Here is a 22,142-nt window from a genome sequence, read left to right on the forward strand (position 1 = left end):
GTGTATGAAGTCTACCGCATTTGGCTAGGTGGTGAGGGATGACCAAAACCTTAAACGAAGATTTATGACGTGTAGAACCGGATAGATGTAGTGATAAGGAGGACGATGAAGATGTTAATTATGACGAAGAAGTAGATAAAAAATATAATTATGTTAACAAAAATCACTTTGATAATTATGAGACATGTAAAGACTGATGGTACAGGATCCCTAGTATAGTTTTCATCATTTATTACTAACAAGCTGATTTTTCGTGAGTAGCTTCGTTTCGACAAGACGCCCAACATTTTTCCTTACAGCAATGTTGGTAAATGGTAGCTTGATGGGGCAGCAAGGATAAAATATGTTGACCGGACGAATTCTAAAAATTTATTACTGACCTTGTTTATGATACATGTTGGAGAGGGGGGACGCCTTAATAAAAACCTTATATTTTGTAGGACAAATACTTTTTCACGTTATTTAGATAATTGTCTCGATAATTAATAAAAAAAAATTCGGTTAGTAATATTTTTTTTTGATTCGTCAAATCAACATATTTCATCCCTATTATTTTAGTTATAAACCACAATCGAGAACTTTCGTACGAGAATTTGTTGGGCGTCTCATTGAAACGAAGCTATTCTGGAACACTCAGCTTGATACTAATTATTTTTACATTAAGTATTAGTACTACAACTTTTAAGTGTAGGTCCGAGATGACATACCATGTAATTTGTAGGACAATGTGCATGGTAGACTATGTAAATGGTAGACAGCCAATAAAAAAAAAATCAGCTGGTTAGTAATTATTTTTCATGGCCTTGTTTATGATACATGTTGGAGAGGGGGGACGCCTTAATAAAAACCTTATATTTTGTAGGACAAATATTTTTTCACGTTATTTAAATAATTATCTTGATAATTAACATAGAAAAAATTGGTTAGTAATAAATTTTTAGAATTCGTCCGGTCAACATATTTTATCCTTGCTGCCCCATCAAGCTACCATTTACCAACATTGCTGTAAGGAAAAATGTTGGGCGTCTTGTCGAAACGAAGCTACTCACGAAAAATCAGCTTGTTATTAATAAATGATGAAAACTATACTAGGGATCCTGTACTATGACGAATATCAGGAACATTGTGAAAACAAGGACGATCGTGAGACTAAGATATACAAAACATCCTACCTCCCAAAACTGAGGAACCTAACGATATCCTTGTGTCCGATCATCATCGGACCATCGGATCGGATCATCATCATCCTCATAAGACTCATTACCATCGTCATCAGCATCTATACAACAACCTACCTCCCAAAATTGACGAGCCTGTCGACGTCCTTGCGACTGATGATGTTGATAATGATTTTGATGATGAGTTTTATGGGGATCTATAAAACGGCTTACCTCCCAAAAGTGAGGAGCCTATTAATATCTATGTGTCTGATGAGATTAATGCTGATTTTGATGACGATAATAATGAGCCTTATGAGCACGTATAAACTAGCTTACCACCCAAAACTGACGAGCCTGACGATATTCTTGCGTCTGATGATATGGATAACGATGATAATAAAACTTATGAGGACGTATAAAACAGCTTACCTCCCAAAACTGACGAATCTGTCGACATTTGTGTGTCTGATAATGATGTTGCTGATGATTTTCATAACGATGACAATAAATTTTATGAGGACGTATAACACAGCCTACCTTTAAAAACTGACGCACCTGTTGATATCCTTGCATCTCATGACGTCGATGACGATAATTATAAGCCTTATGCGGAAGTATAGAACAGCTTACCCTTATGAGGAAGTACGATTATAGAACAGCTTACCTCCCAAAACTGACGAGTCTATCAATATCCGTGTGTCGCACGGGCAGCGCGCGCGGCGGCGGTGACGCGGGCGGCGACGCGGCGGCGGGCGACGACGCGGCCGACGCGGGCGACGCCGGCGACGCGGGCGACGACCCCACCGCGGAGTCTCGCTTCGCTGACGACGACGAACCAGATGTCGAGCGGCGTCGTGGTCGCGCGAGCGCCGGGATGTGTAAAGACGCTGTGATCACGCACTCGTCTTCGGATGCGCCACCCGCCTGTGGGGAGTACTGTTGGTCAGTTAGGTTGGGTGTTTTGACGGGAATTAGTTTTAATATCTTAAGCTACTATGTTTAGTAAATGGGTTGTTATGGCGGTAAATTCAGTTTAAATATCGTAAGTTACTATTACTGTCATCAATTTAGTTCATTTGTATTAACCCCTTTTCTGATTATATCTGATACCCAAGACTATTGTGTAACGCTTTATGATACACTTTTGTATGATTCAATTCAGTTTTCGCTGAATATTTAGATAGCTCACTATTCAGCATTAAGGGAAAACGTACAAGATTGGATAATATTGTTAGTTTGTATTGGCAAAACCTGAATGGACTTTTGCTTTTGCTTTTGCAAATTACTTTAACTTGATTTTAAAAAAGTTTTGCATTATAAAACCAACAAACTCTCTTGTTCCCATAAAAAATTACATGATACTAAGTTAGGTAACAGTAAAAATAACAATGGAAGCAACCACTGAAAAATTTTTAATAACAACCACGTTTATGTTAGGAAACCCAGAAAAATCTTGTAGCTCTTGTACTATTTATTATATTTATTGTATATTTTGTACTATTTGTTTTATTGTATCTTGTACTATGGGCTCGAACACAAAACTGCGATGCGACGCGATGCGAATTCGCAACGCAGAAAATTGCGATGCGAATTGCTGCGATGCGATATCGTGCGGCGTAGCGTCTCTCAGGGTGACCAACAACAACAACCACTGTGCGATGCGAATCAATTCGCAAGTTCTTGCGATGCGTCGAGGGAGCTCGCAGATTTTTGCGATGCGACGTCGCATCGCAGTTTTGTGTACGAACCCTATAGTCGTCACAATTTAATAGGCCCATTTTGAGCCATGCCATCGCTAAGCACTTGATTATTGTATTATTGTTATGATGATAATTATAAGTTCCGATTATTTGAAAGTTAATCGATTATGTATCTTATGTATGTTTCTTCCGAATGCTTTGAAGCCGCAAGCTCTAACCGTCAAGTGGTCGTAAACTTATAGTGCCACCAACTTATCTGTTCAGTTGACAGGGTCGCTAGTGCAGCGTCCAATGTTACCATATAATTATATTTGCCTACTGAAGAGGGAGCTCAACAACTTTGAGACCTATGATTTTTACTAGATAAAATATGTAAAAAATATTTAAAAAGATAAATAACCTTCGTAAACATCCTAAAAAAAAGAATTAGGTTAATAATGTCAAATTTTAATTCTTAAATGATATTCTAGGACAGGAAAAATAAAAAGTCCAGAATTATTAACTATAATTATTTATATTTTATAAAAATAATTATGGTCATGATCTCTAACTTCGAGGGGCTCCACACCAGACATCCCTGAGCGAAATAATGACGATGCGCCTGAGGTGCCTGTGCCAAGTGATTTACATAATTCGTCATCAGAGTCACTTGAATCGCTTTCGCTATCACTATGCAACTTAATAATGAATGGTTCTTCTAAATATCCATCATTGTTCCTGTATTTTTCTTCAATTCTTTTTACGTGGTGACAATGGTTTTTCCACTCTTCTTTTGTTATTTTATCGAATGCATTCTGAATTAACTGGGGCATTTCAGCACTAGATTTACCAACATTTCGCTCAGCGACATTTCTCTTCATTGAACTCCAAACCATCTCGATTGGGTTCAAATCACAGTGGTATGGCGGTAACCTGAGAACAGAATGGCCATGACTTTTTAATAGATTATCTATTTCATATTCAGGAGCTGGTTTATTACGCTTTATTCATTCTTGCAGTTGAGGTTTCGTCATTTGCTCAGAAAATTCTATATTTCTCTCCCTCAGCCACAATTGCATGACAGCCTTAGTGTGGTTTGAATTGGGACATTTATTAAGACAAATGCTGTGATAGGGGGCATTGTCCATCACTATAAGAGTATGCTTATGCAGGTTCGGCAGCAATTTCTTAATAGTCCATCTTTTAAAATTATCATTATTCATTTCATCATGGTAGTCACCGCTCTTAGTGTTTGATTTAAACACAATAAGAGCATTCTCTACAAAACCTTCTTCGCCTCCTGCATGAACTATAATCCACCTATTCCCTTTTGATACTGGCTCCAAATCACCTTCAACATCTGGGCCTTGCCAACATTTGTCAGTTGAGTGAGATGAGTGTATATAGGTCTCATCTAAATAAACGACGGGTTTTTTTTCTCCAGACTCATTCTCACGAATTTTTTGTAAGTATGCAGCCCTCCACGCAGTTATGTCATTACGCTCACATAGCACTTTTCTATTTGTTTTAGTTTTTTTAAAACGAAATCCTATTTTATGCAGCAGTTTTCTAAGTGTTTCACGTTTTGCAGAGAAATCTATTTCTTCTCTAAGTATGTTTAATAATTTTGGTATAGTCGGAATTTCTTTCCTAAATGAATAAAATTCATGAATTTTTCTCCGTATGACGCCAATGTCAAAATCATCAATGTCCAATTTTCCTGTTTTTCTTTCTCTATTCTTACCGGGAGTAGATAGTTTGACATTACTTTCTTCAGCTTTTTTCTTTTCATTCATGAGCTTGTAAACAAATCGTTCGCTTACTCCTGTAGCAAAAATATAAATACATGAAGTATAAAAAAACATTTACTACCAAAAATACTCAGTGACACTTTAACTAAGTAAAATAAAATAACTGAAATATTTACGCGGGTCTTTCTATTAATTAACTATCAACACTTCATAGCAACACTAACCTGTCGCAGCTGCGACGCGTTCTGTCACTTTCTCAAACGGTATTTTCGGAGCTAGCAGGCGTTTTTCTTCCCTCATGAAATCTAAAACCTTTAAAATAATGACCCGTGCATCACTTTTGAGAGGCTTAGGCATTTTTAATCACTTATTACAATTATATTCGAATCGAAAAACAAAGAGCACTCACACTTCAAAGAATTGACAGCGGAATGACATTTCAAAATGGCGGTCGGCTTTGTTTTAGTTCCAGATTTGTCTACTGAACAGAAAAGTTGGTGGCACTATACTACAAATTTAGTTTAAAACATTAATGACATTAGGATGGCATGTCAAAATGGGCCTATTAAATTGTGACGACTATAATAGTTTCTATAATTTAAATACTAGTCGTGGTCAATACGTACTTCATTGTAGTCACTGGCGGAATCATTGGAGTCGGGAGCGGAGTCTGTTCTCGCTTGTGGCAAGCTCACCACCCCACTGCTGCCACACTCATCACTATTTCTTACCCTGCAAACAATATTAAATATGGAGTTAGGGTATGTAACATACTATACGGAGACACACCAACATTAACAATTGAGGAATGTGGAGTATCTTAAGAATTGTATACGCCGTAAATGATAATACTACCGAAGCTTTAGTAACGTACTCATGTTACTTGTAAAAAAATGTATTGATATTAACAAATATTTATTTCGAAGCAGCATTACATTTTTGTGAATCTGACGGAGATATCCATAGTTAATTGTGTCAGGCGTTACTTTGCGGAAATCCTTGCTATTACCACCATCCACACCACAATCCATGCTATTAGTATGTGGTGGTACGTATGGCGGTGTATTTACATATTGCATGGTTTAAAATATATACCATCATTCATATTTGTAGCGGATTGTTGCGAAGTAGTTTTAATCTTACATTAGGAGATATCCATGTTTAAATTAATATAATATATTATTTTTCACAGTAATTTTACACGACTCCTTCCTTAGAAGTGGTAGGTAACTTTAAAGTTTCAACCAAATTCTATCTAATCTGCAAAGGTCATCTAAACACCCATATAATAACTAAGTAGGAATTTTGTAGTAATATGGTTACCTGGTAATTATAGTCATAGCGGAGGATAGCTGACCCGAAGAACTATCGGATGCCGTATCTCTTGACCGCCGGCTACGGGAATAAGTCTTCTCACTGGAAAGAGAAATAGAGATAGGATAATCTTAGTTAATTTTTCTTTTTGCAACTATAGAATTTTATAATGACGACTGTCTCTTACCAAACACATTTTAATACCCAGGTTTATCTTTTACCCAGGATTAACTTGGATAAAACTGGTTTGGATTTGTTCATAAGTGTCCAGGGACTGCAGTAGCTACTTAACAAGAACTAATTCTAAGAGATAAATCCCAGGAGACGACTCAGTGGTACAAAATAAAAGAAAAAATAGTGAAGGGAAAGAAAACCTTTTTTAGAAGTAAGTAAAGAGGCTGTTATAGCTGAATCTCGCACCATCTGTCACTAGCCTTAAGCCAATACATTTTCCTAGACAAAGCTAAAGAAGTCGTTGTAGGGGAAGAAGGTAGAAAGTAGTAGAGTATTTACTTGTTGGGTCCGCCGGTGGCGGCGGCGCCGTGCAGGCACTGCTCGCGCGACCACACGCGCCGCGCGCCCTCCGCCGCGCCCGCCTCCGCGATCCTGCGCCACGAAAATGTACTAACAGAGAGATTCAGATGATGCAGAAAGTATTATGAAAGTGGTAGAACCCTTCGTGGTTCGACTCCGGTGGCACCACCGCCACACCTATTTCTGCCTAATAACACCAGTGTTAGGCGCTGCTGTGTTCCGGCTTGAAGGGTGTGGTAAGTGAGACAGACTATTTCGAGGCGTTCCAGCTTAGTCCTTAGGAGTAGCGGCGCATCTGTGGCTGACTTCAGATAGGAATATCTAATCCTATCTGGGGTTGATTACAGATCCATGTCCATGTCCATGTCCAGTCCATGGGCGACAGTAGCCACTTACCATCAGGTGGACTGCATGCCCGTCTGCTACTTCTATATTATAAAAATAAAAGAACTGATGCAGAGATTCCGTCACATAATAAGTTTCAAGTTTGCGATTGCTTTTGCTTAGTGGTATCGGTATGTTGTAACGAGAAGCAGTAGCAATGCTTAGTTGTTTTTTTCGATTTGTGCTAGATTTTTTGATCGTAACAAAACTATAAACAATGAAATCCAAAAAACGAGATCCATGCTCCATCGAAGTACCAATACCACATTATTATGAATGTGCTGAATGTATAATCGGCAAAATACCATGACGAACAAAAGAGGTAATGTTCTTTATTTTACAAACATAACGTTTGAAAAATCTAACACCTACAAAAAGTCGGTCATCAAATCAAAACCCAAATTCAGAGTTGAAAAAAATGCAAGTTTAATCGGTATGCGATAAACTTGTGAAATTATTCAGCAGTAGATGAAAAAAATATTTAAGTTTCGTATAATGTTTACCGTACCTACTACACTAACTACTTTGATGTTATGAACACACACTTTTAAGTGCAGTGACGTGAGGTTTTTGTCTCACCTAAGTTTGCTAACAAACGCACTAACTACCAATATTCATGGGCTGCAGTGAACTGATCGTGTGAACTACACGCTTATTTGCTACTCCAATACTCAAAACCACTCACTCAGCTTTCCTCAGCAGCAAGGTGTCGAGGTGCGCGGGCGAGCTGTGCGCGAGGTGGATGTAGGCCTCGTGCAGCAGGTCCGCCGGCAGCGTCCACAGCTCCGAGTGCCGCTCCACTAACTGCCGGACCACGTTGATCACGTCCGTGCGCTCTGAGAGCTCTTCCGCACTGGAAGGAGAGAAGAAATTCTTCAAGTTAAGTTCAGACCACTGTGCGTTGAACAGAATTTTATCTATCTAGTTTGATTTTCAACTGAGTGTGATAGCATAGTATATCTACGTTTTTTACTAGTGGTAAATACCAATAAATTTCTGTTACGTTCTGGTAATCGTACATGCTCAAGATCATTCAAGAAGTATTCTATCATTTTTACTACATTTACAGTTTACTACAATTAACAGTTTTCAAACAAGAATTAGAGCCTAGAAGAGAATAACCTAAAATTACGAAGTGATACTCCTCCTTTTATACTAAGTAGTAGTAGTCGGAAAAGGTTGGCCTACGTTTAGTCGCATATGAGCACAGTTAGAATTAAAAGGAAAAAAGGAAGGAGAAAGATTTTATACCACACGTTAACAGGTCTTCACTAGAATCAACGAAAGGTGAAGCTTCCGTGCCCTGAACTCTTCTAAGAATGTAGTATGGCACATATTTTCTTCAGTAGCCTTACCAATTTAGACTTATGAGCTTAAACTTCACACTATCGACTATACTTCAACTTTTCACTAAACCTTAATTAGATTCCATGTTTCTATGCTACTTGTAAGCTGAATAACTACAAACCTAGCAGTTTCATTAGGCTTATTCCGATGCAGGATATTAGGTGCGAAGATAGTCGCGAGGTTCCCCGCGTCCATCTTGTGTCCTGGCTGGCGACCGTCCTCCGCGTGGGACGCGAGTAGCGCCAGGAAGGACAGTAACGCGTTGAGGGTGTCCCTGTGTGCTGCGGGAAGCAGCTGCACGATGAGCCGCAGCGCTTCCCATTGGAGACTTCTGTTGCGGATTTCTGGAATGATCATTTTGTCTGTTTAGTCATTAGTAGCATTTATATCTTATTTTTTCAGTTCTTTTCTAAATGTTGATGTCATAGCGTTGATTTAGGTTACGATGAGATAGATGGAGTAGCAGCAGTGGATATAACCTACCCATGTGTACAACATCCATTTCATGTGGTAACGTTACTACTTAGTGTTATTGAAGATTGATCGAAGACATTCAAATGATTACCAATTTAGGTCATCGCCTGGTTTTCGGGTTTAGGGACGGAGGAAAATTATTAGGAAATGCAGTAGTATTGTATTACGCAGGCAGGTAAGGTTTGGACATATTTTATCATCGAACAAGTATCTGTACCTACGCTATACAGTTCAATCCGTTTACAATAGTAAATCAGGTTATGCTTAAAACATTACAAACAATAATTGTCTTATATTTGTGAATCATTTCTTAGAATTTTATAATCGCCTACCTTAATTTTCGTGTGTTTTGACGTCATGTTTTATGCTACCTACATATAAATGTCCAAGCTGACAGTTTCAGAATTATTCCGCGAATGACGGACCACTCCCGACCCCAATACGTCACTTTCTGTAAAAGTGTCATAATTATGAATTTCTCAAAACTTATTTCATAATCCACAAATATTTCGAATCGTTCCTCTTTCTATTTTGATACGATAATTAGATAGGTACAAAACAAGGTCGTGCAACTCTTTGGAACTATATCAAATCTGATGTTTAGGTGATGCTGAATTTTAAAGCTTGTCGTATTTACGTTTAGAGCAATCAGTATTTTACTTATGAGAAGTATACTCAGGCATTTTTGTTTAAATATTTGTTGTATTTTTAGACGTAGGTATTTCAGGTACAAATAAATTACTATTTATAAATTTAGCATGGACTTTCGTACAATTTCACAATTAAGTTGTCCTATGATATGTGATTATTTGTACTTATCTATATACTTAACTAAAAGGTTTAAGATCATTCTGCGTATCGAAGTTTTTTATGAAATGACTACTTTTAAATTTCTTAGGACATGGAAAATTTTATCGCGATTTAAGCGCCAAATCAAATAAAAAACTATAAAGCACACGAAACTTTTCATCAAAAATCAGTGATTCCAGTCTAAAAGCCCCAAGCAAAACACCGCAGCATAAATCTAGAGGATTTGAAGCTATCCAAAACACTATAAAGCGAGTGCATCATTTGCGGTGTGATCATAAAACACGTAATATTTACTGGCACACGACTGGACACAATTTATTGCATTGCTCGTTTCATTATCACTTGCTCCAATTGCTATAAGTGCGTGGAGGATTGCAGAAGAGTTATGACTCTCAAGAATTTATTATCCTCCAAAATTTTGTGATATCACTATCGAGTGATGACCTGATACGTTATGATGCTTATTGTGACGATTTTGAATATGCTCCTTCTTTCTTTTTATAGTTAGGCCCGTGCCCAAGATCTTGTAATCTTTTCCAAAAATTTTGTATTCATAGGTGAATAATATCTGATTCCTAAAGAAATCTTAAGCCCCAAAAAACTATAACTAATAACAATTTAATATCTTAAACAGATTATTTTTTCTATTTTTTGAAATCTTGGTGTACTTAGCAAATTACAGAATATAAGTAATTCTAAAGTTCAGTTTCAACGAACGCTTATTGTGCATGACTGGATCGTCACTTGTTTTATTATAACGAGCTCCATTTGCTGCACGTGGGTTAGAGAACAATTACTGTCCACCGTAAGGAAATGTTACGACCACATTCTGAAATGACTACTTACCTGAAGTCGAATTATAACATTTGCAAAATAATATTCATTTTAAATCTGATGATGAATATTTTTTTCACATTCTTTTTTCAAGCTATACGAATTCATTCGTAGATATTTTTGAAAATCATAATCTACTTAAGCTCTTACATTTTTTCCCAGACGTTTCGCGTGATTCAATAGTAACACGTATGTTATCTGAGTATGAGTTTCAACATATTTTTAAAAATTAAGAAAATGTGAAGTGTATATCATATTCAAGATGTTTAATTTTAGTATGCTACAATCAGTATTGTAAAATGAAATGTCAATAGTTTACTATTGCACTATTAGTACCATCACTACATTATTATTATATTATATTATATTATACATACATACATACATACATACATTATACATTATTATTTTCTGTAAATTATTTGTTTCTTGTGTTTGGGCAATAAATCATATTATTATTATTATTATTATTATGTATGTTGTTTTGATTCTCCCTTGTAAGGGGTAAAGTTAATCCGGCTGCGCGGGCCTTAGCCAAGCGTAGACGGAGGAGACTTTTCAGTTATAAATCTAGAAATTTACGGGTAATACGACAAGTATTGAGGATAGCAGCTTTTTGGAGAAGTGACTGTGTGGATGGAGGCATCTGTAATATGTTAAGACTGGTATCTAGAGTTTTGGGAATTACACCTGTTGTCGAAATTATAATTGGGATTGTCTTAACTGTGCTAACTTGCCATTGTCTTTTTATTTCTATTGCTAATTCAGTGTATTTGGCCATTTTTTCTGTGTATGTGCTAAGTAAGTTGTGGGTGTTACATACTGCAATGTCTATTATAAAAACGGTCTTGTTCATTTTGTCCAATAATGTTATATCCGGTCTATTGAAATGTACTGTTTTGTCGGTGATGATTGTTCTGTCCCAATAAATTTTATGATTATTATTTTCTAATATAGTGTTAGGTATGTATTTGTAATATGCGATTTTGTGTGGTATAAAATTATGTCTGTGTGCTAGGTTTTGATGGATTATTGCTGCTACTTGATTATGCCTGTGTTTATAGTCTGACTGAACAATGGATTTACAAGCGCCTGTGATGTGTTGTATTGTTTCTGAACTACTGTGACATCGCCGGCATAAATCATTTAACATGTTAGGGTTTTTGATTATATGTTTTTGATAATTACGAGTGTTTATGGTTTGATCCTGAATTGCCATCATGAAGGCCTCTGTTTCAGGGAAGAGCTCTCCACGTCGCAACCATTCGTTTGACGCCGCCTTATCAACGTGTGGCTGTTGCAAATCTTTAAAGTGTCTCCCATGCATAGCCTTGTTTTCCCATGCAGCAACTTTGTCTGGTATATTAACTAATCGTTCATTATGTTGCGGTGTTTTGTCACAGAGGTTAAGTGGTGTTAGTCCGGTATCTGCTGCAGTGATCACTTTGTGCAGATTGGATCTTAGAGTATGGTCAAAGAAGAATTTGCGTAAAGTTGTTATTTGCTTATTATGTAAATTGACCACGTCTATTATTCCTCTGCCACCTTCAGCTCTGGGAAGTGTTAGTCTTTGTACGCATGATCTAGGGTGATGTTTTCTATGAGTTGTTAGGGATGTGTTTATGTTACGTTGAATATTCTTAAGTTCCGTCTGTGACCACTTAATAGTTCCAAATGAATAAGTTAATAATGGAATGGCGTATGTGTTAAGTGCTTTAATCAAGTTGCGTGAATTAAGTTGAGAGCGAAGGACGATGTTAAGTCTGTGTTGAAATTTCTTTATTATATCTTTTTTTATAAGTTTGTGATTAATTCTTTGATTTTGTTGAATCCCTAAATATTTGTAAGATGTGTTATGATCAAGTGAATCAATAATTTGCCCTGAGTCTAAGATGTAATTATTATGTACTAATGTGCCGTTTGTGACTGTTAGTGTCTTGCATTTATCTACACCAAAATTCATTTGTATATCTGTTGAAAATGTCTGGGTGGCGTCTGCTAAAACATGTAGTGTTTTGGTTTTGTTACTGTATAATTTGATATCGTCCATGTACATTAAATGTGTAAGTGTTGTCTGGATGTTATTGATTTTAATGCGGAATCCGGCCTTTGCTTGATTTAACATATGAGAAAGAGGATTAATGGCTAAGCAAAACCATAATGGGCTAAAGGCATCACCCTGGAAAATGCCTCGCCGAATAGGGATAGAAGGAGTGTGCGATGTAATATGACTGTTTTGTGTTTTTAGTTTTGTAGACCAGTGATTCATGGCTTTTTCTAGAAACGATATTATTGTTGGGTGTATTTTATAGTGATCTAGTATATATATTAACCAGGAGTGAGGTACAGAGTCAAATGCTTTTTGGTAATCTATGTACATTATGCTTATATCCTTCTTCAGTGTATAAGCAGTGTTCATGACTACTGAGTCTATTATTAGCTGTTCCTTGCAGCCTTGGCTACCTTTCCTACACCCTTTTTGTTGCTCTGCTAGTATGTTGTTTTGTGTGACGTGCTGGTAAACAATGTCTGATATGCATCCTGTAAGTATTTTGTATATAGTCTGCAAGCAAGTAATCGGTCGGTATTTTGAGGGGTCAGCGGAATCTTTATCTTTGGGAATCAAATAAGTGACGCCCTGCATGATATATTCTGGTATTAATTCTGGGTTATTTATAAAGTTGTTGATATGTTTGTGTAATATAGTGTGAATTGATGTAAATTGTTTATACCAAAAGTTATGAAGGTTATCAGTTCCAGGACTTTTCCAGTTATGAGACTTTTTAACAACTTTTAAAAATGTGTCTTCTGGTACGTGTTCATAAGACATTGGATGAATGCTTTCAAGATTTTCTGATTTGATCCATTTAGCAGACGCGTTATCCTGAACAGAATCGGCCCAGATTTTGGACCAAAACTGATGCATTTCTTCTTCGGTTGGTGATAGATTGATATTTCTATTACTGTTATTAGAGTTCGGTGACATAACTTGGGAATTTTGTGTGTTTAAATTAAGCTGCCTGTAAAATACTTTTTCATTGTTAATGAATTGAATGTTTTGTGTTTTTCTTAAATTACAAATTAAATATCGTTTAAGTCTACTCGTAAAAGCGTTAAGTTTTTGTTTCATTGTATCTAAAATCAAATCAGGTGTAACATTTGGCCCTTCGTGTTTGGAATGAATTATATATTTATTTTTGATATCCTCTACATGTTTATCTAGCTTTCTACTTCTATTTCCTCGTATATGCTGGGTCATTCTTCCTATCTCTTTTCTCAGCAACTGTATTTTATTTTCAATTCTTTTTTGCCACGGCGGTATATTTTGCCTGTTTTGGTGTAATGTATTTGCCGTTTCTTTAATTTTAGCCCCATTACATACGGCAGCTGTGTAAGCTGCAGTATAAATTATTGTTTGAAATAAAATGAAGTCATGATCAATCGATATATATTTAGGGAGTTAGTTAGTATTTATATAATTAACTATGGAAGCTAATCTTTTACAAGTCTTTTGTTTAGGTATGTGTGGTCGATTAACTGGGCTAGAATGTTTGAATCGATCTAATGTTTCTTGGAATATTTTTTCTATGTTTGTGTAGTTTAAATGTGGTCTAGGTAAAATTAAGTTACGAGAACTATTTGGATTTTGGATATTACATGACGTAACATTTTGCCTATTTGTATGAGTGACTACACTATTTTCGTTATTAGATGTGTTACTTAAATCGCCATTATTATCTGGTGTGCTTTCTGTGCCGCCATTATTACCGTTACTTAGTTGTAGGTTTAGGTGTGATCTTGAATTTTGTATTTCTCTTACTATATCCTGAAGTCTGTTTTCTGGTATATACTTATTATGTATAATAGATCGTGTTTGGTCTGAAATATGCTGTTCGGAGAGATCGGAAAATTGTGGGTATATATCGAGAAATTTGTTTCTAAGTTGTGATCTATAAGCAGTTTTATTCGTTTCGCATTCCGTTATTTCATAATAACATCTTATTAGGGTTTCATTCATCTCATGAGACCACTTCATTCTTCTGCGTTGTGTGTTTTGGCTATAGTTGTTTGATTGTGTTTGCAAATTAGAGTGGGTTTGTATATATGTGTTAACTTCTGATTTTATTCTCTCTAAGGTTTCATAGTCCAATAGTTTGTTTCTTAAAATAATTCTTCTTTGATCTCCTAATCGTTGCTTGGAAGAATTCATGTCTGGGAATTTACGATTAAATTCACTGTGTAGTTTGTCTAAATAGTGCCGAGTATCTGTCTCCATATTGGTTGCTATTAGGTAAGTGCGCCAAATAAATTGGTTCATCTCAGTTGTCCACTTTTTTCGCGCACATTTGGAATCAGCAATGGGTACAGGATTATTGGCTTGCGCCTCCTGTACAACATTTGCTGACAAAGGTGGGGTTGAAGATGATCTGCTATTAACTGTTTCAATCACTGACGCTGAGTCGTGATTATGATCTGCAACAGTGCTATACTGGGCAGAAGTTTGCGACACGGTGTCCCCCCCAGAATACGTGGGACTGCCCGAGCTCGAGGGCTCGGGGCGGGATTCTCCATCGCGATTCGCTCCGGTACCCGCCTGGGGTAGTTTATTACCGCTTCTTAGACGCATCGCATTCTACTGTTTTACTATTGCTCCGTTAGTCTTAGGTAAGTAATTAGCTGAAAGCTGCCTAAGTCCGCCCCTCACGTGGTCACTGGTGTTCGGACCGGACGTGGAGTTAGGTTTGTGAGGGGCTTATTATTATTATTATTATTATCACTGATTCTAGAATTCCTGAAAGAGAAAGTTGAAGCCCACTTACTTTGTGTCTGCAAAAACGCAGGATACAGGTCTCTGCACAGCAGTGGATCGGGCAGGTCCCTGAGGAACTCCTTGAGAAGCGTTGCCACATCGTGCGGACATAATTCCGCGTGAAGAGCCGCTTCCTGCCCTCGCTCCCATTCTTCACGTAACTGGAATGCGACCACATTCAGGACATTCAGCAAAATGATGATACTAGTTTCGGATATCCCACGTAAATGTCTGAGATTAGTCACCAATCTAATCAGTCTATTATTGTTTTTAGTAACATAAGTATATGTAGAAACATAAGGGTAGATATGTCGTTGAGATTCATAGGAAATCAACCTATACGAGTGGAATTAAAGTAGCGCTGCCTAATTTTTCCATATAATGGTTCCTCCATTAAATGAAAAAAAGAGCTGGATCAATCTTTACATCAATTACTTAAGGCTTTTTCCTGATCGATTCTGCGATGGACATATATGTTGGACTCATGTCAACAGAGGATTGATCAGAAATACGGTGCTGCAACTAGGAACTAAATTAAAACATAATATAAGTAACCGTTGAATATTTCCGCATTTTCGCGAAAAAACAGGCACTTCAGCCGTATCGCGCTGAATTCGAATCAAAATATTTATATACCATATTAAATTTAGCCGTGCGGTGTTAATGGACCTGTCTTTATTTAAGTCTGCGTACACGATAATCTTTCAGCCAATCGGATGCTATCACATCTATTGCATACTAGATTCTTGGCTCGGCTTTGCTTATGTCAGTCTTTTTAGGTTTTTTAATTCATGCGCAAAAATCTGAGCGCTTTCCAGAGACAAAGTTAACTTTGTGTAGGGATTTATCTTTGCGTTAAAGTCCTATCAAAGTAAATATTCGGTATTTCCAGAGCATTATGGCATCGGGCTCTTCAATAAAGGTGCAAAAAGAGCTCTCCTTGAAAGCAATGCATTAGGCGACTCCACTGGTGTTGCCAATGTCTATGGCCGACGATGACCTTCAGGTACCTTTTGAATTATCGCTAGGTTTAAATCGTAAAACAATAAGGATACAGCTGATTTCACATTCAGCTAGTTTGTATCAAACGGCCAATTATTTCTGCCTGATAACAGTAGTGTTAAGCGCTGCTGTGTTCTGATTTGAAGGGTGTGGTAAGGGAGACATACTTTTCCGAGACGTTCCAGCTTAGTAGCCGACATCAGGTAGGAATATCTAATCCTATTTGGGGTTTGGGATTACAGATATGGGCGGCAGTAGCCACTTACCATCAGGTGGACTGCATGCTTGTTTGCTACTCCTACATTATAAAAAAAATGTGAAAACTTTCAAGAGGTTCAAACAATACGCTTATAAAATGGCATCTACTTAAAAATCACACAGACACTTCGATTTTATCCACATGTGGGTAGATCTAGAGTACACTACAGAGAAGTTGGTAATAAATCGTCTCCAGCATCTGGGTCAACGACGCCCGTCGATTGCAACGAGCAATATGATCGGGAAAACATCTAATTCCGGCGGTCATAGTTTTATTCCCGCCGCAAGTATGTCTGATGGTAAACTTCGCTGGTTTCGCCGGTATTTTCTGTCATAGCAACCGTGTTGCAATTGCTCGATGCAACAATGTAAGCAAAGAGTATTAAAGTACATATTTTGGTGATTGGAAATTGGATGGTTATTTTTCCGTAGTCTTCGGTTGCACAATTTAGTATTTAGTTTTCTTATTCTGACAATTTGAAAAAAAATAGTATGGGAATGTATGAAGGTAAGGATTTATTGGTATATTGGTATTGGTAAATGACTTTAGAGATACGAGATGTTTGTTCTTAGGGATTGTGAAGGGGTCACTGCGGCTTATAAATCAATGGGAACAGTGTCCCACCTGTTACCAACCACAACTATTTTCAGGTGCCGTTTGACCAAAAACCTGAAACCTTATCACGCGCTTTGAATTTGAACTCCACCTTGAATATAAAATAGAAATTTGTATCACTGAGATAAGTACAATATGTCAATCAGAATTATTCAAAATCCATATTATAATATGTTACTTAAGTTATTATTTCTGTGTAAGGTTATACTTTTCTAGAGGCATCGGTTTAGGCTGCAAATTTTCGATCAATCTGTAAGTGATAAGAATTTTCTTGATCTGGGGATTACTTTAATTTCTAACACCAATGATGTAATTATGATTAAAAACATAAATACCTGTCTAACTCTCTTCTTGGAAGACGATACTCGGAACAGGCCGAGGGTATGGAGTCCGTATTGGCGAAGGTGAGCAAGACATGCTGACACTAGCGCCGGGACCTTGGGACCTCCACCAGCATCGTCCAGCCCCGACCAGCCCCATTCGCCGGAGTCACAGGATTCACTCTGGAAAAATAAGGTTTTGAAGGTCGTAGAACTTCGTCCTTGACTCAATAGGTACAGTTGCCTATTCCTGTCTTATAACAGTGTTAAGAGTTATTTTGTTCTGATTAGAAGATGTTTGGATAGCAGTGGCTTATACAAGTTCTGTCTGATTTCTACAAAACGGCTATAACAGAAAAAATGGCGAAACAATGGCACTGCTTCAACTACATATGATGAAAATAAAGATAGTGGATCATTTATCATGCAGTTTTTAATTAATAGTCTAAAAGAGTACTCATTATTCCGATCCAGCTAAAAGTTGTATGGTTTTCTTTTATTTCTGTTGCCAAGTAAGTAGATGTGTTTGTTCATTTCTCATGTGATATTCATTTCTTACTATTTCATAACGTTATCACTCTTCAAAGGGCAAAATGATAATATATCCTAAACAATCTTAAATTGCTCTCATTTAACGAGTACGCTTATTAAAACATCAAAAGTAATTATTACATCCCAAAAACGATTAACGATTATGGAACTGGGATGTTATCAAAAATGAATCATCAGAGCGAATAGAACAGCACATTGATTTGTAGGTAAACAAACATAAAATTTTTACTGGCTGTAAATCTTTTGGTGAAGCGACTCTCATCAGGTACCAGGAGTTCATGGACGACCGGAGTTCTCTGCACCGTGCGGAGGGAGTATCAGCCATTATTTACCGATCTATTTCCGTCCGGATAGATATTGGGATGAGCTACACGCATCATGAGATAAAATTATCGTGGCCTTAATGAAAGCAAGCGTTCTAAGGCCGTGCAGGTAACCAGACACCGGTGACGTCACGCTGACGTCGTGCTACGTCAAATTTGACCTATTGGGCGCGTCAGCCAACGATTGTTTGAGCATACTTTTTCTCGAAGTCTCAACTCGTTAACGACACACGTGTTTTATGTATTTTTTATGATTGTTTTCAAATATTCAGCGACACGGCTTCCGTGTTCTTAAATTATGCAAAGGCCGAATAAATCAAGTAGTGATGCAAACAAAATGAATATGAAAATGTGGCGGAGTGAAACCGTTAGTAACAATAAACTGTACGCCAATCTAGTTTTCGTCGAGTCGTTATTTATTCTTCACCTAACGAACACCACGGGCCCTCAAACATTTATTTTTATGATTAATAACAGGTTGAAGCTTCGTGAGTAGTTTCTATTCGTCGAGACGCCCAATATTTTTATATGGAAATTCTTGATTAAAGTAACTAAGAGAGTTAACAAGTGTTGAATTTATCCAAATGTGAAATTGGGGAAACAAATTTCAACTAATTTGGTCCAGTACTTTCAGAGGAAATTTACTGTGACAGACAGATGGACAGACACACGAGTAATCGTATAATAGTTCCGTTTTTTGTTTCTTGTACGGAACCCTAAAAACACTAAAAACATGAATAACCATAATTTATAATCATAGGGTGTTGGTACCTAATAGTTTTATATATAAGCATTTCGTTCGATCTCATAAATCATAACGAAACACTCATGGCCGTCACGATGGTGATGTATTGACTCGTAACACGCTTAAATTAATTACACAGGCAGTAATAGCTGAGTGGTAATTATAGCTACTACGCTAGAGGCCCAGGTTCTCGGTTGGGGATTAGAACGGTTTGCCTTTTTTTTTGTTTACGAGGGGGAAACCTTCAAAAGGTACCGAGTGTCGTGGGAGCGACGTAGGGTTATGTGGGATTCTTACCGCACTAAAACCCCCCCGGTGGCCGTCCTCGGCGCTGCGTAGAGGGCTCCGGGATCTCCAAAGGAACGGTTTGCCTATTGTGCATTTATACCCACACGGGCGTCCCACCCAGCATGCACGCCTGTTCTGTTGTACTAGACTAACTGTGTTGCAAAGTTGACGTAGACAAGTCCAGGGACAGTAAATTAAAATAATTGGCCAAGTGCAAGTCGAATTCGCATCCGTACCACTAATTTTTATATAGATATTTCTTATGTGCGTGTGTATGTCACTGAGCTCCTCCTAAACGACTGGACTGATTTTGATGAAATTTGTTGTGTGTTCAAGGGGAGTTGATAATGGTTTAGATTCACAATTTAGTCCGTGGGAAAAGGTTTTTTTAATTAATTTTTAATTCGTAAGTAGTTATAGGATCGGAAACTATGCATTTGATCAAGTGATGATCTTTAGCAAAGTTGTTGTCCATGAGCCCACGAGGGTTTGGGAGATGGTAAGACCAATTTTCGACAGATGGCACCACTGTCATTCCAATGCAGGTAGAAATTTTCCGTTTTATGTGTCATATTATTTCTTTAAAATGCGGGCGAAGCCGCGGGCACCACTAGTATTTTTATATTTTTTACTACGGCCTAAGCCTTTCGCACTCTAAAAGGAGACTTAAACAACAGTGGGCCAGTATTGGGTTGACTACATATATATACTACTACAGTATTTCGATGGTTGACTATAATTTATTATTACTGCCCCTTTTTGTATGCACCCCGTACATATCAATGTTACGACTTTTATGTGTGATTTTGTATATGTGTGTGTACGTGTGAGTACATGCTGTCACCTCTAATACATTAGCTCGCAGAAAAATTCAAATTGCAAAATTTTAAAATTAACAACACTTCACTCATTCAAACTCGAGAGCATAAATCATAACTGAATTTTGCGCTGTCAATACGTTGATGAATGGATTTGTTGATCAATTGGCGCTTGAAGAAACGCCTACGAGTCTAACGAAGTCTTGATACATAGCTACATACCTAAATGAAAATCATGTCATATTTAAAGACATACGGTCTTAAAAATGCGCAGAAGGGTAAAACAGTGTTAAGCGCAGCTGTGTGAAAGATAAGGTCTTAAAAGTACCTAGTTTACTACTTCTATGTTATAAAAAGAAACACATAATAGATTTATTCTGAGCTATAAGATTGTATTGGTTAAGGGGCCCTAAAATAACTATACACCTTAAAATTGAATAATAATCCTACAAACCTTAAAATTGAGACATGGCGACTTGGCGGGTCGTCTAACCAACGGAACTGCATCGTAAACATAATGCCACGCGCTACGCTCCACTTGCATGCATGTTGCAGTTAGACTGACAAAACTGACATTTGTATTACTAATACCCGTTATCAATAAACAATCTTAACTAATTATTGCCTATCATATTTCAAGATTTTACAATTATTTTCTAGAAAAATGTCAAATTTCGAACTTTGGAGTGAAAAATTGCTTAAGATAGATTGTTTATACATATTAGGTTATGTCGGATTTTAAACTTGTTGAAAATGGCTCAAAAGTGTCTATTGACACGTACCACAACTAAACTACAATTGCGTCGGCGAACACAAATATGCCTTTAAATGCAGTTTAATTCACAAGACCTCCATTTTGTCATCCAAATCAACAACGTGGACGATACCAAAACCTCAACGCTAACTTATGCGACACAGCGCTTATAAGAAAAGAAAAAAACTCCTTACACGATATGACATCGTGATGCACGGCACGACGTCGTGACATTAGAATAAGTTTGATGATTTAATGATGGACTATGGAAACATAAATTGAGCTCTGGATAGGTTCGTCAAGGGATGACAAAATTTACATTCGTTTTCTAATATAATTTGTTTCACTTTAGCATTCATATGCTTATTTAATTTTATTGTTTCGTAAACATTGTCACAGTTCAGTCGTAAATATTTTACAACCGTTAAAACATCAATGTTTATATTTTCTCTTTATCTTCGTTTGAAAACCAATAAATTGGATGTTTAGGAACAAACTTCATGACCATGAAGCGGCTTCATATGATAATATGAGGTCACTTATAGACTAGATAAGTCTCATAAATTTCGGTTCGATTACAGGTACTTCAAATCTAGGTTCGTACCTAAGCCATGCACCTCAAAGTTTTCAGTTATGTGCATTTTGTGCATATTAAAAATCAAAACAAAAAATAATATTCAAGCTAAAACAGAGGTTCTACCTGAAAGAAAACTAGGAAATAGCAGAGTTTAACAGTATATTCAGTGCTTCGCGACCGTGTTGTATGAAAGCTACAGCAAGAATACCGATGACATATTTTCTAAATACAAAACAGAGTTTTTCTACAGCATTCTATTTTTGGTTTACAAAAAGTATCAATATCCAACACCTGCCCTTAAACCAAAAATCGCTACACTTCCTAATAAAATAGTCTAAACAATGTATCATATAAAAACACAGTCACATATCAAAACCTAACTGAGAAACAAATTTAACAAATTTCTCTTTTACCAAAGGTTTTGTAAAAATGTCAGCCGTCATTTCATCAGTAGAGAGATACTCAACTCTCACCAAATTTTTACTAATTATGTCTCTGATAAAATGATGTCTGACGTCAATGTGTTTCGTCCTAGCATGAAACATTGAATTCTCAGACAACTTAAGCGCGGATTGATTATCATTGTACAGCGTTACTACAAAATTCGCATTAAACAATTCCTTGAAAAAGGTACGCATGAACAATGCCTCCTTACACGCATCAGAAAGTGCCATGTACTCTGCCTCGGTACTAGACAGAGCAACTGTCCTCTGTTTACGACTCTCCCAGGAAATCACCGAACTGCCAATCTTAAAAAAGTACCCCGTGTACGACTTACGGTCTACCTCCGAG

At 37.1% G+C, this 22,142-nt stretch overlaps 2 protein-coding genes across 4 annotated transcripts in view; both read right to left on the bottom strand.

Moving 5' to 3' along the window:
* Positions 1 to 22,142, bottom strand: part of RhoGAP102A (Rho GTPase activating protein at 102A) — a 66,633-nt gene that overhangs the window by 534 nt on the left and 43,957 nt on the right. For all 3 annotated transcript variants that reach the window (XM_073089301.1, XM_073089302.1, XM_073089300.1), the window contains 8 exons: positions 17,309 to 17,476; positions 15,108 to 15,258; positions 8,291 to 8,513; positions 7,508 to 7,675; positions 6,418 to 6,510; positions 5,914 to 6,006; positions 5,217 to 5,322; positions 1,825 to 2,096 (listed from right to left, as the gene is read on the bottom strand). In XM_073089301.1, coding sequence (XP_072945402.1) covers positions 1,825 to 2,096; positions 5,217 to 5,322; positions 5,914 to 6,006; positions 6,418 to 6,510; positions 7,508 to 7,675; positions 8,291 to 8,513; positions 15,108 to 15,258; positions 17,309 to 17,476 — 1,274 coding nt within the window. The remainder of the gene's footprint in view (positions 1 to 1,824; positions 2,097 to 5,216; positions 5,323 to 5,913; positions 6,007 to 6,417; positions 6,511 to 7,507; positions 7,676 to 8,290; positions 8,514 to 15,107; positions 15,259 to 17,308; positions 17,477 to 22,142) is intronic.
* Positions 3,356 to 5,103, bottom strand: LOC140754384 (uncharacterized). Its single transcript, XM_073089392.1, has 2 exons — positions 4,815 to 5,103; positions 3,356 to 4,664 (listed from the first exon to the last, which is right to left on the bottom strand). The coding sequence occupies exons 1-2, from the start codon at positions 4,945 to 4,947 to the stop codon at positions 3,847 to 3,849; spliced, it is 951 nt and encodes a 316-aa protein (XP_072945493.1). The 5' UTR covers positions 4,948 to 5,103; the 3' UTR covers positions 3,356 to 3,846.

Source organism: Epargyreus clarus, unplaced genomic scaffold (assembly GCF_041222505.1).
Source record: "Epargyreus clarus isolate Ecla_fem2 unplaced genomic scaffold, WU_Ecla_fem_2.2 ptg000029l, whole genome shotgun sequence".
Taxonomy (NCBI): Eukaryota; Metazoa; Arthropoda; class Insecta; order Lepidoptera; family Hesperiidae; genus Epargyreus; species Epargyreus clarus.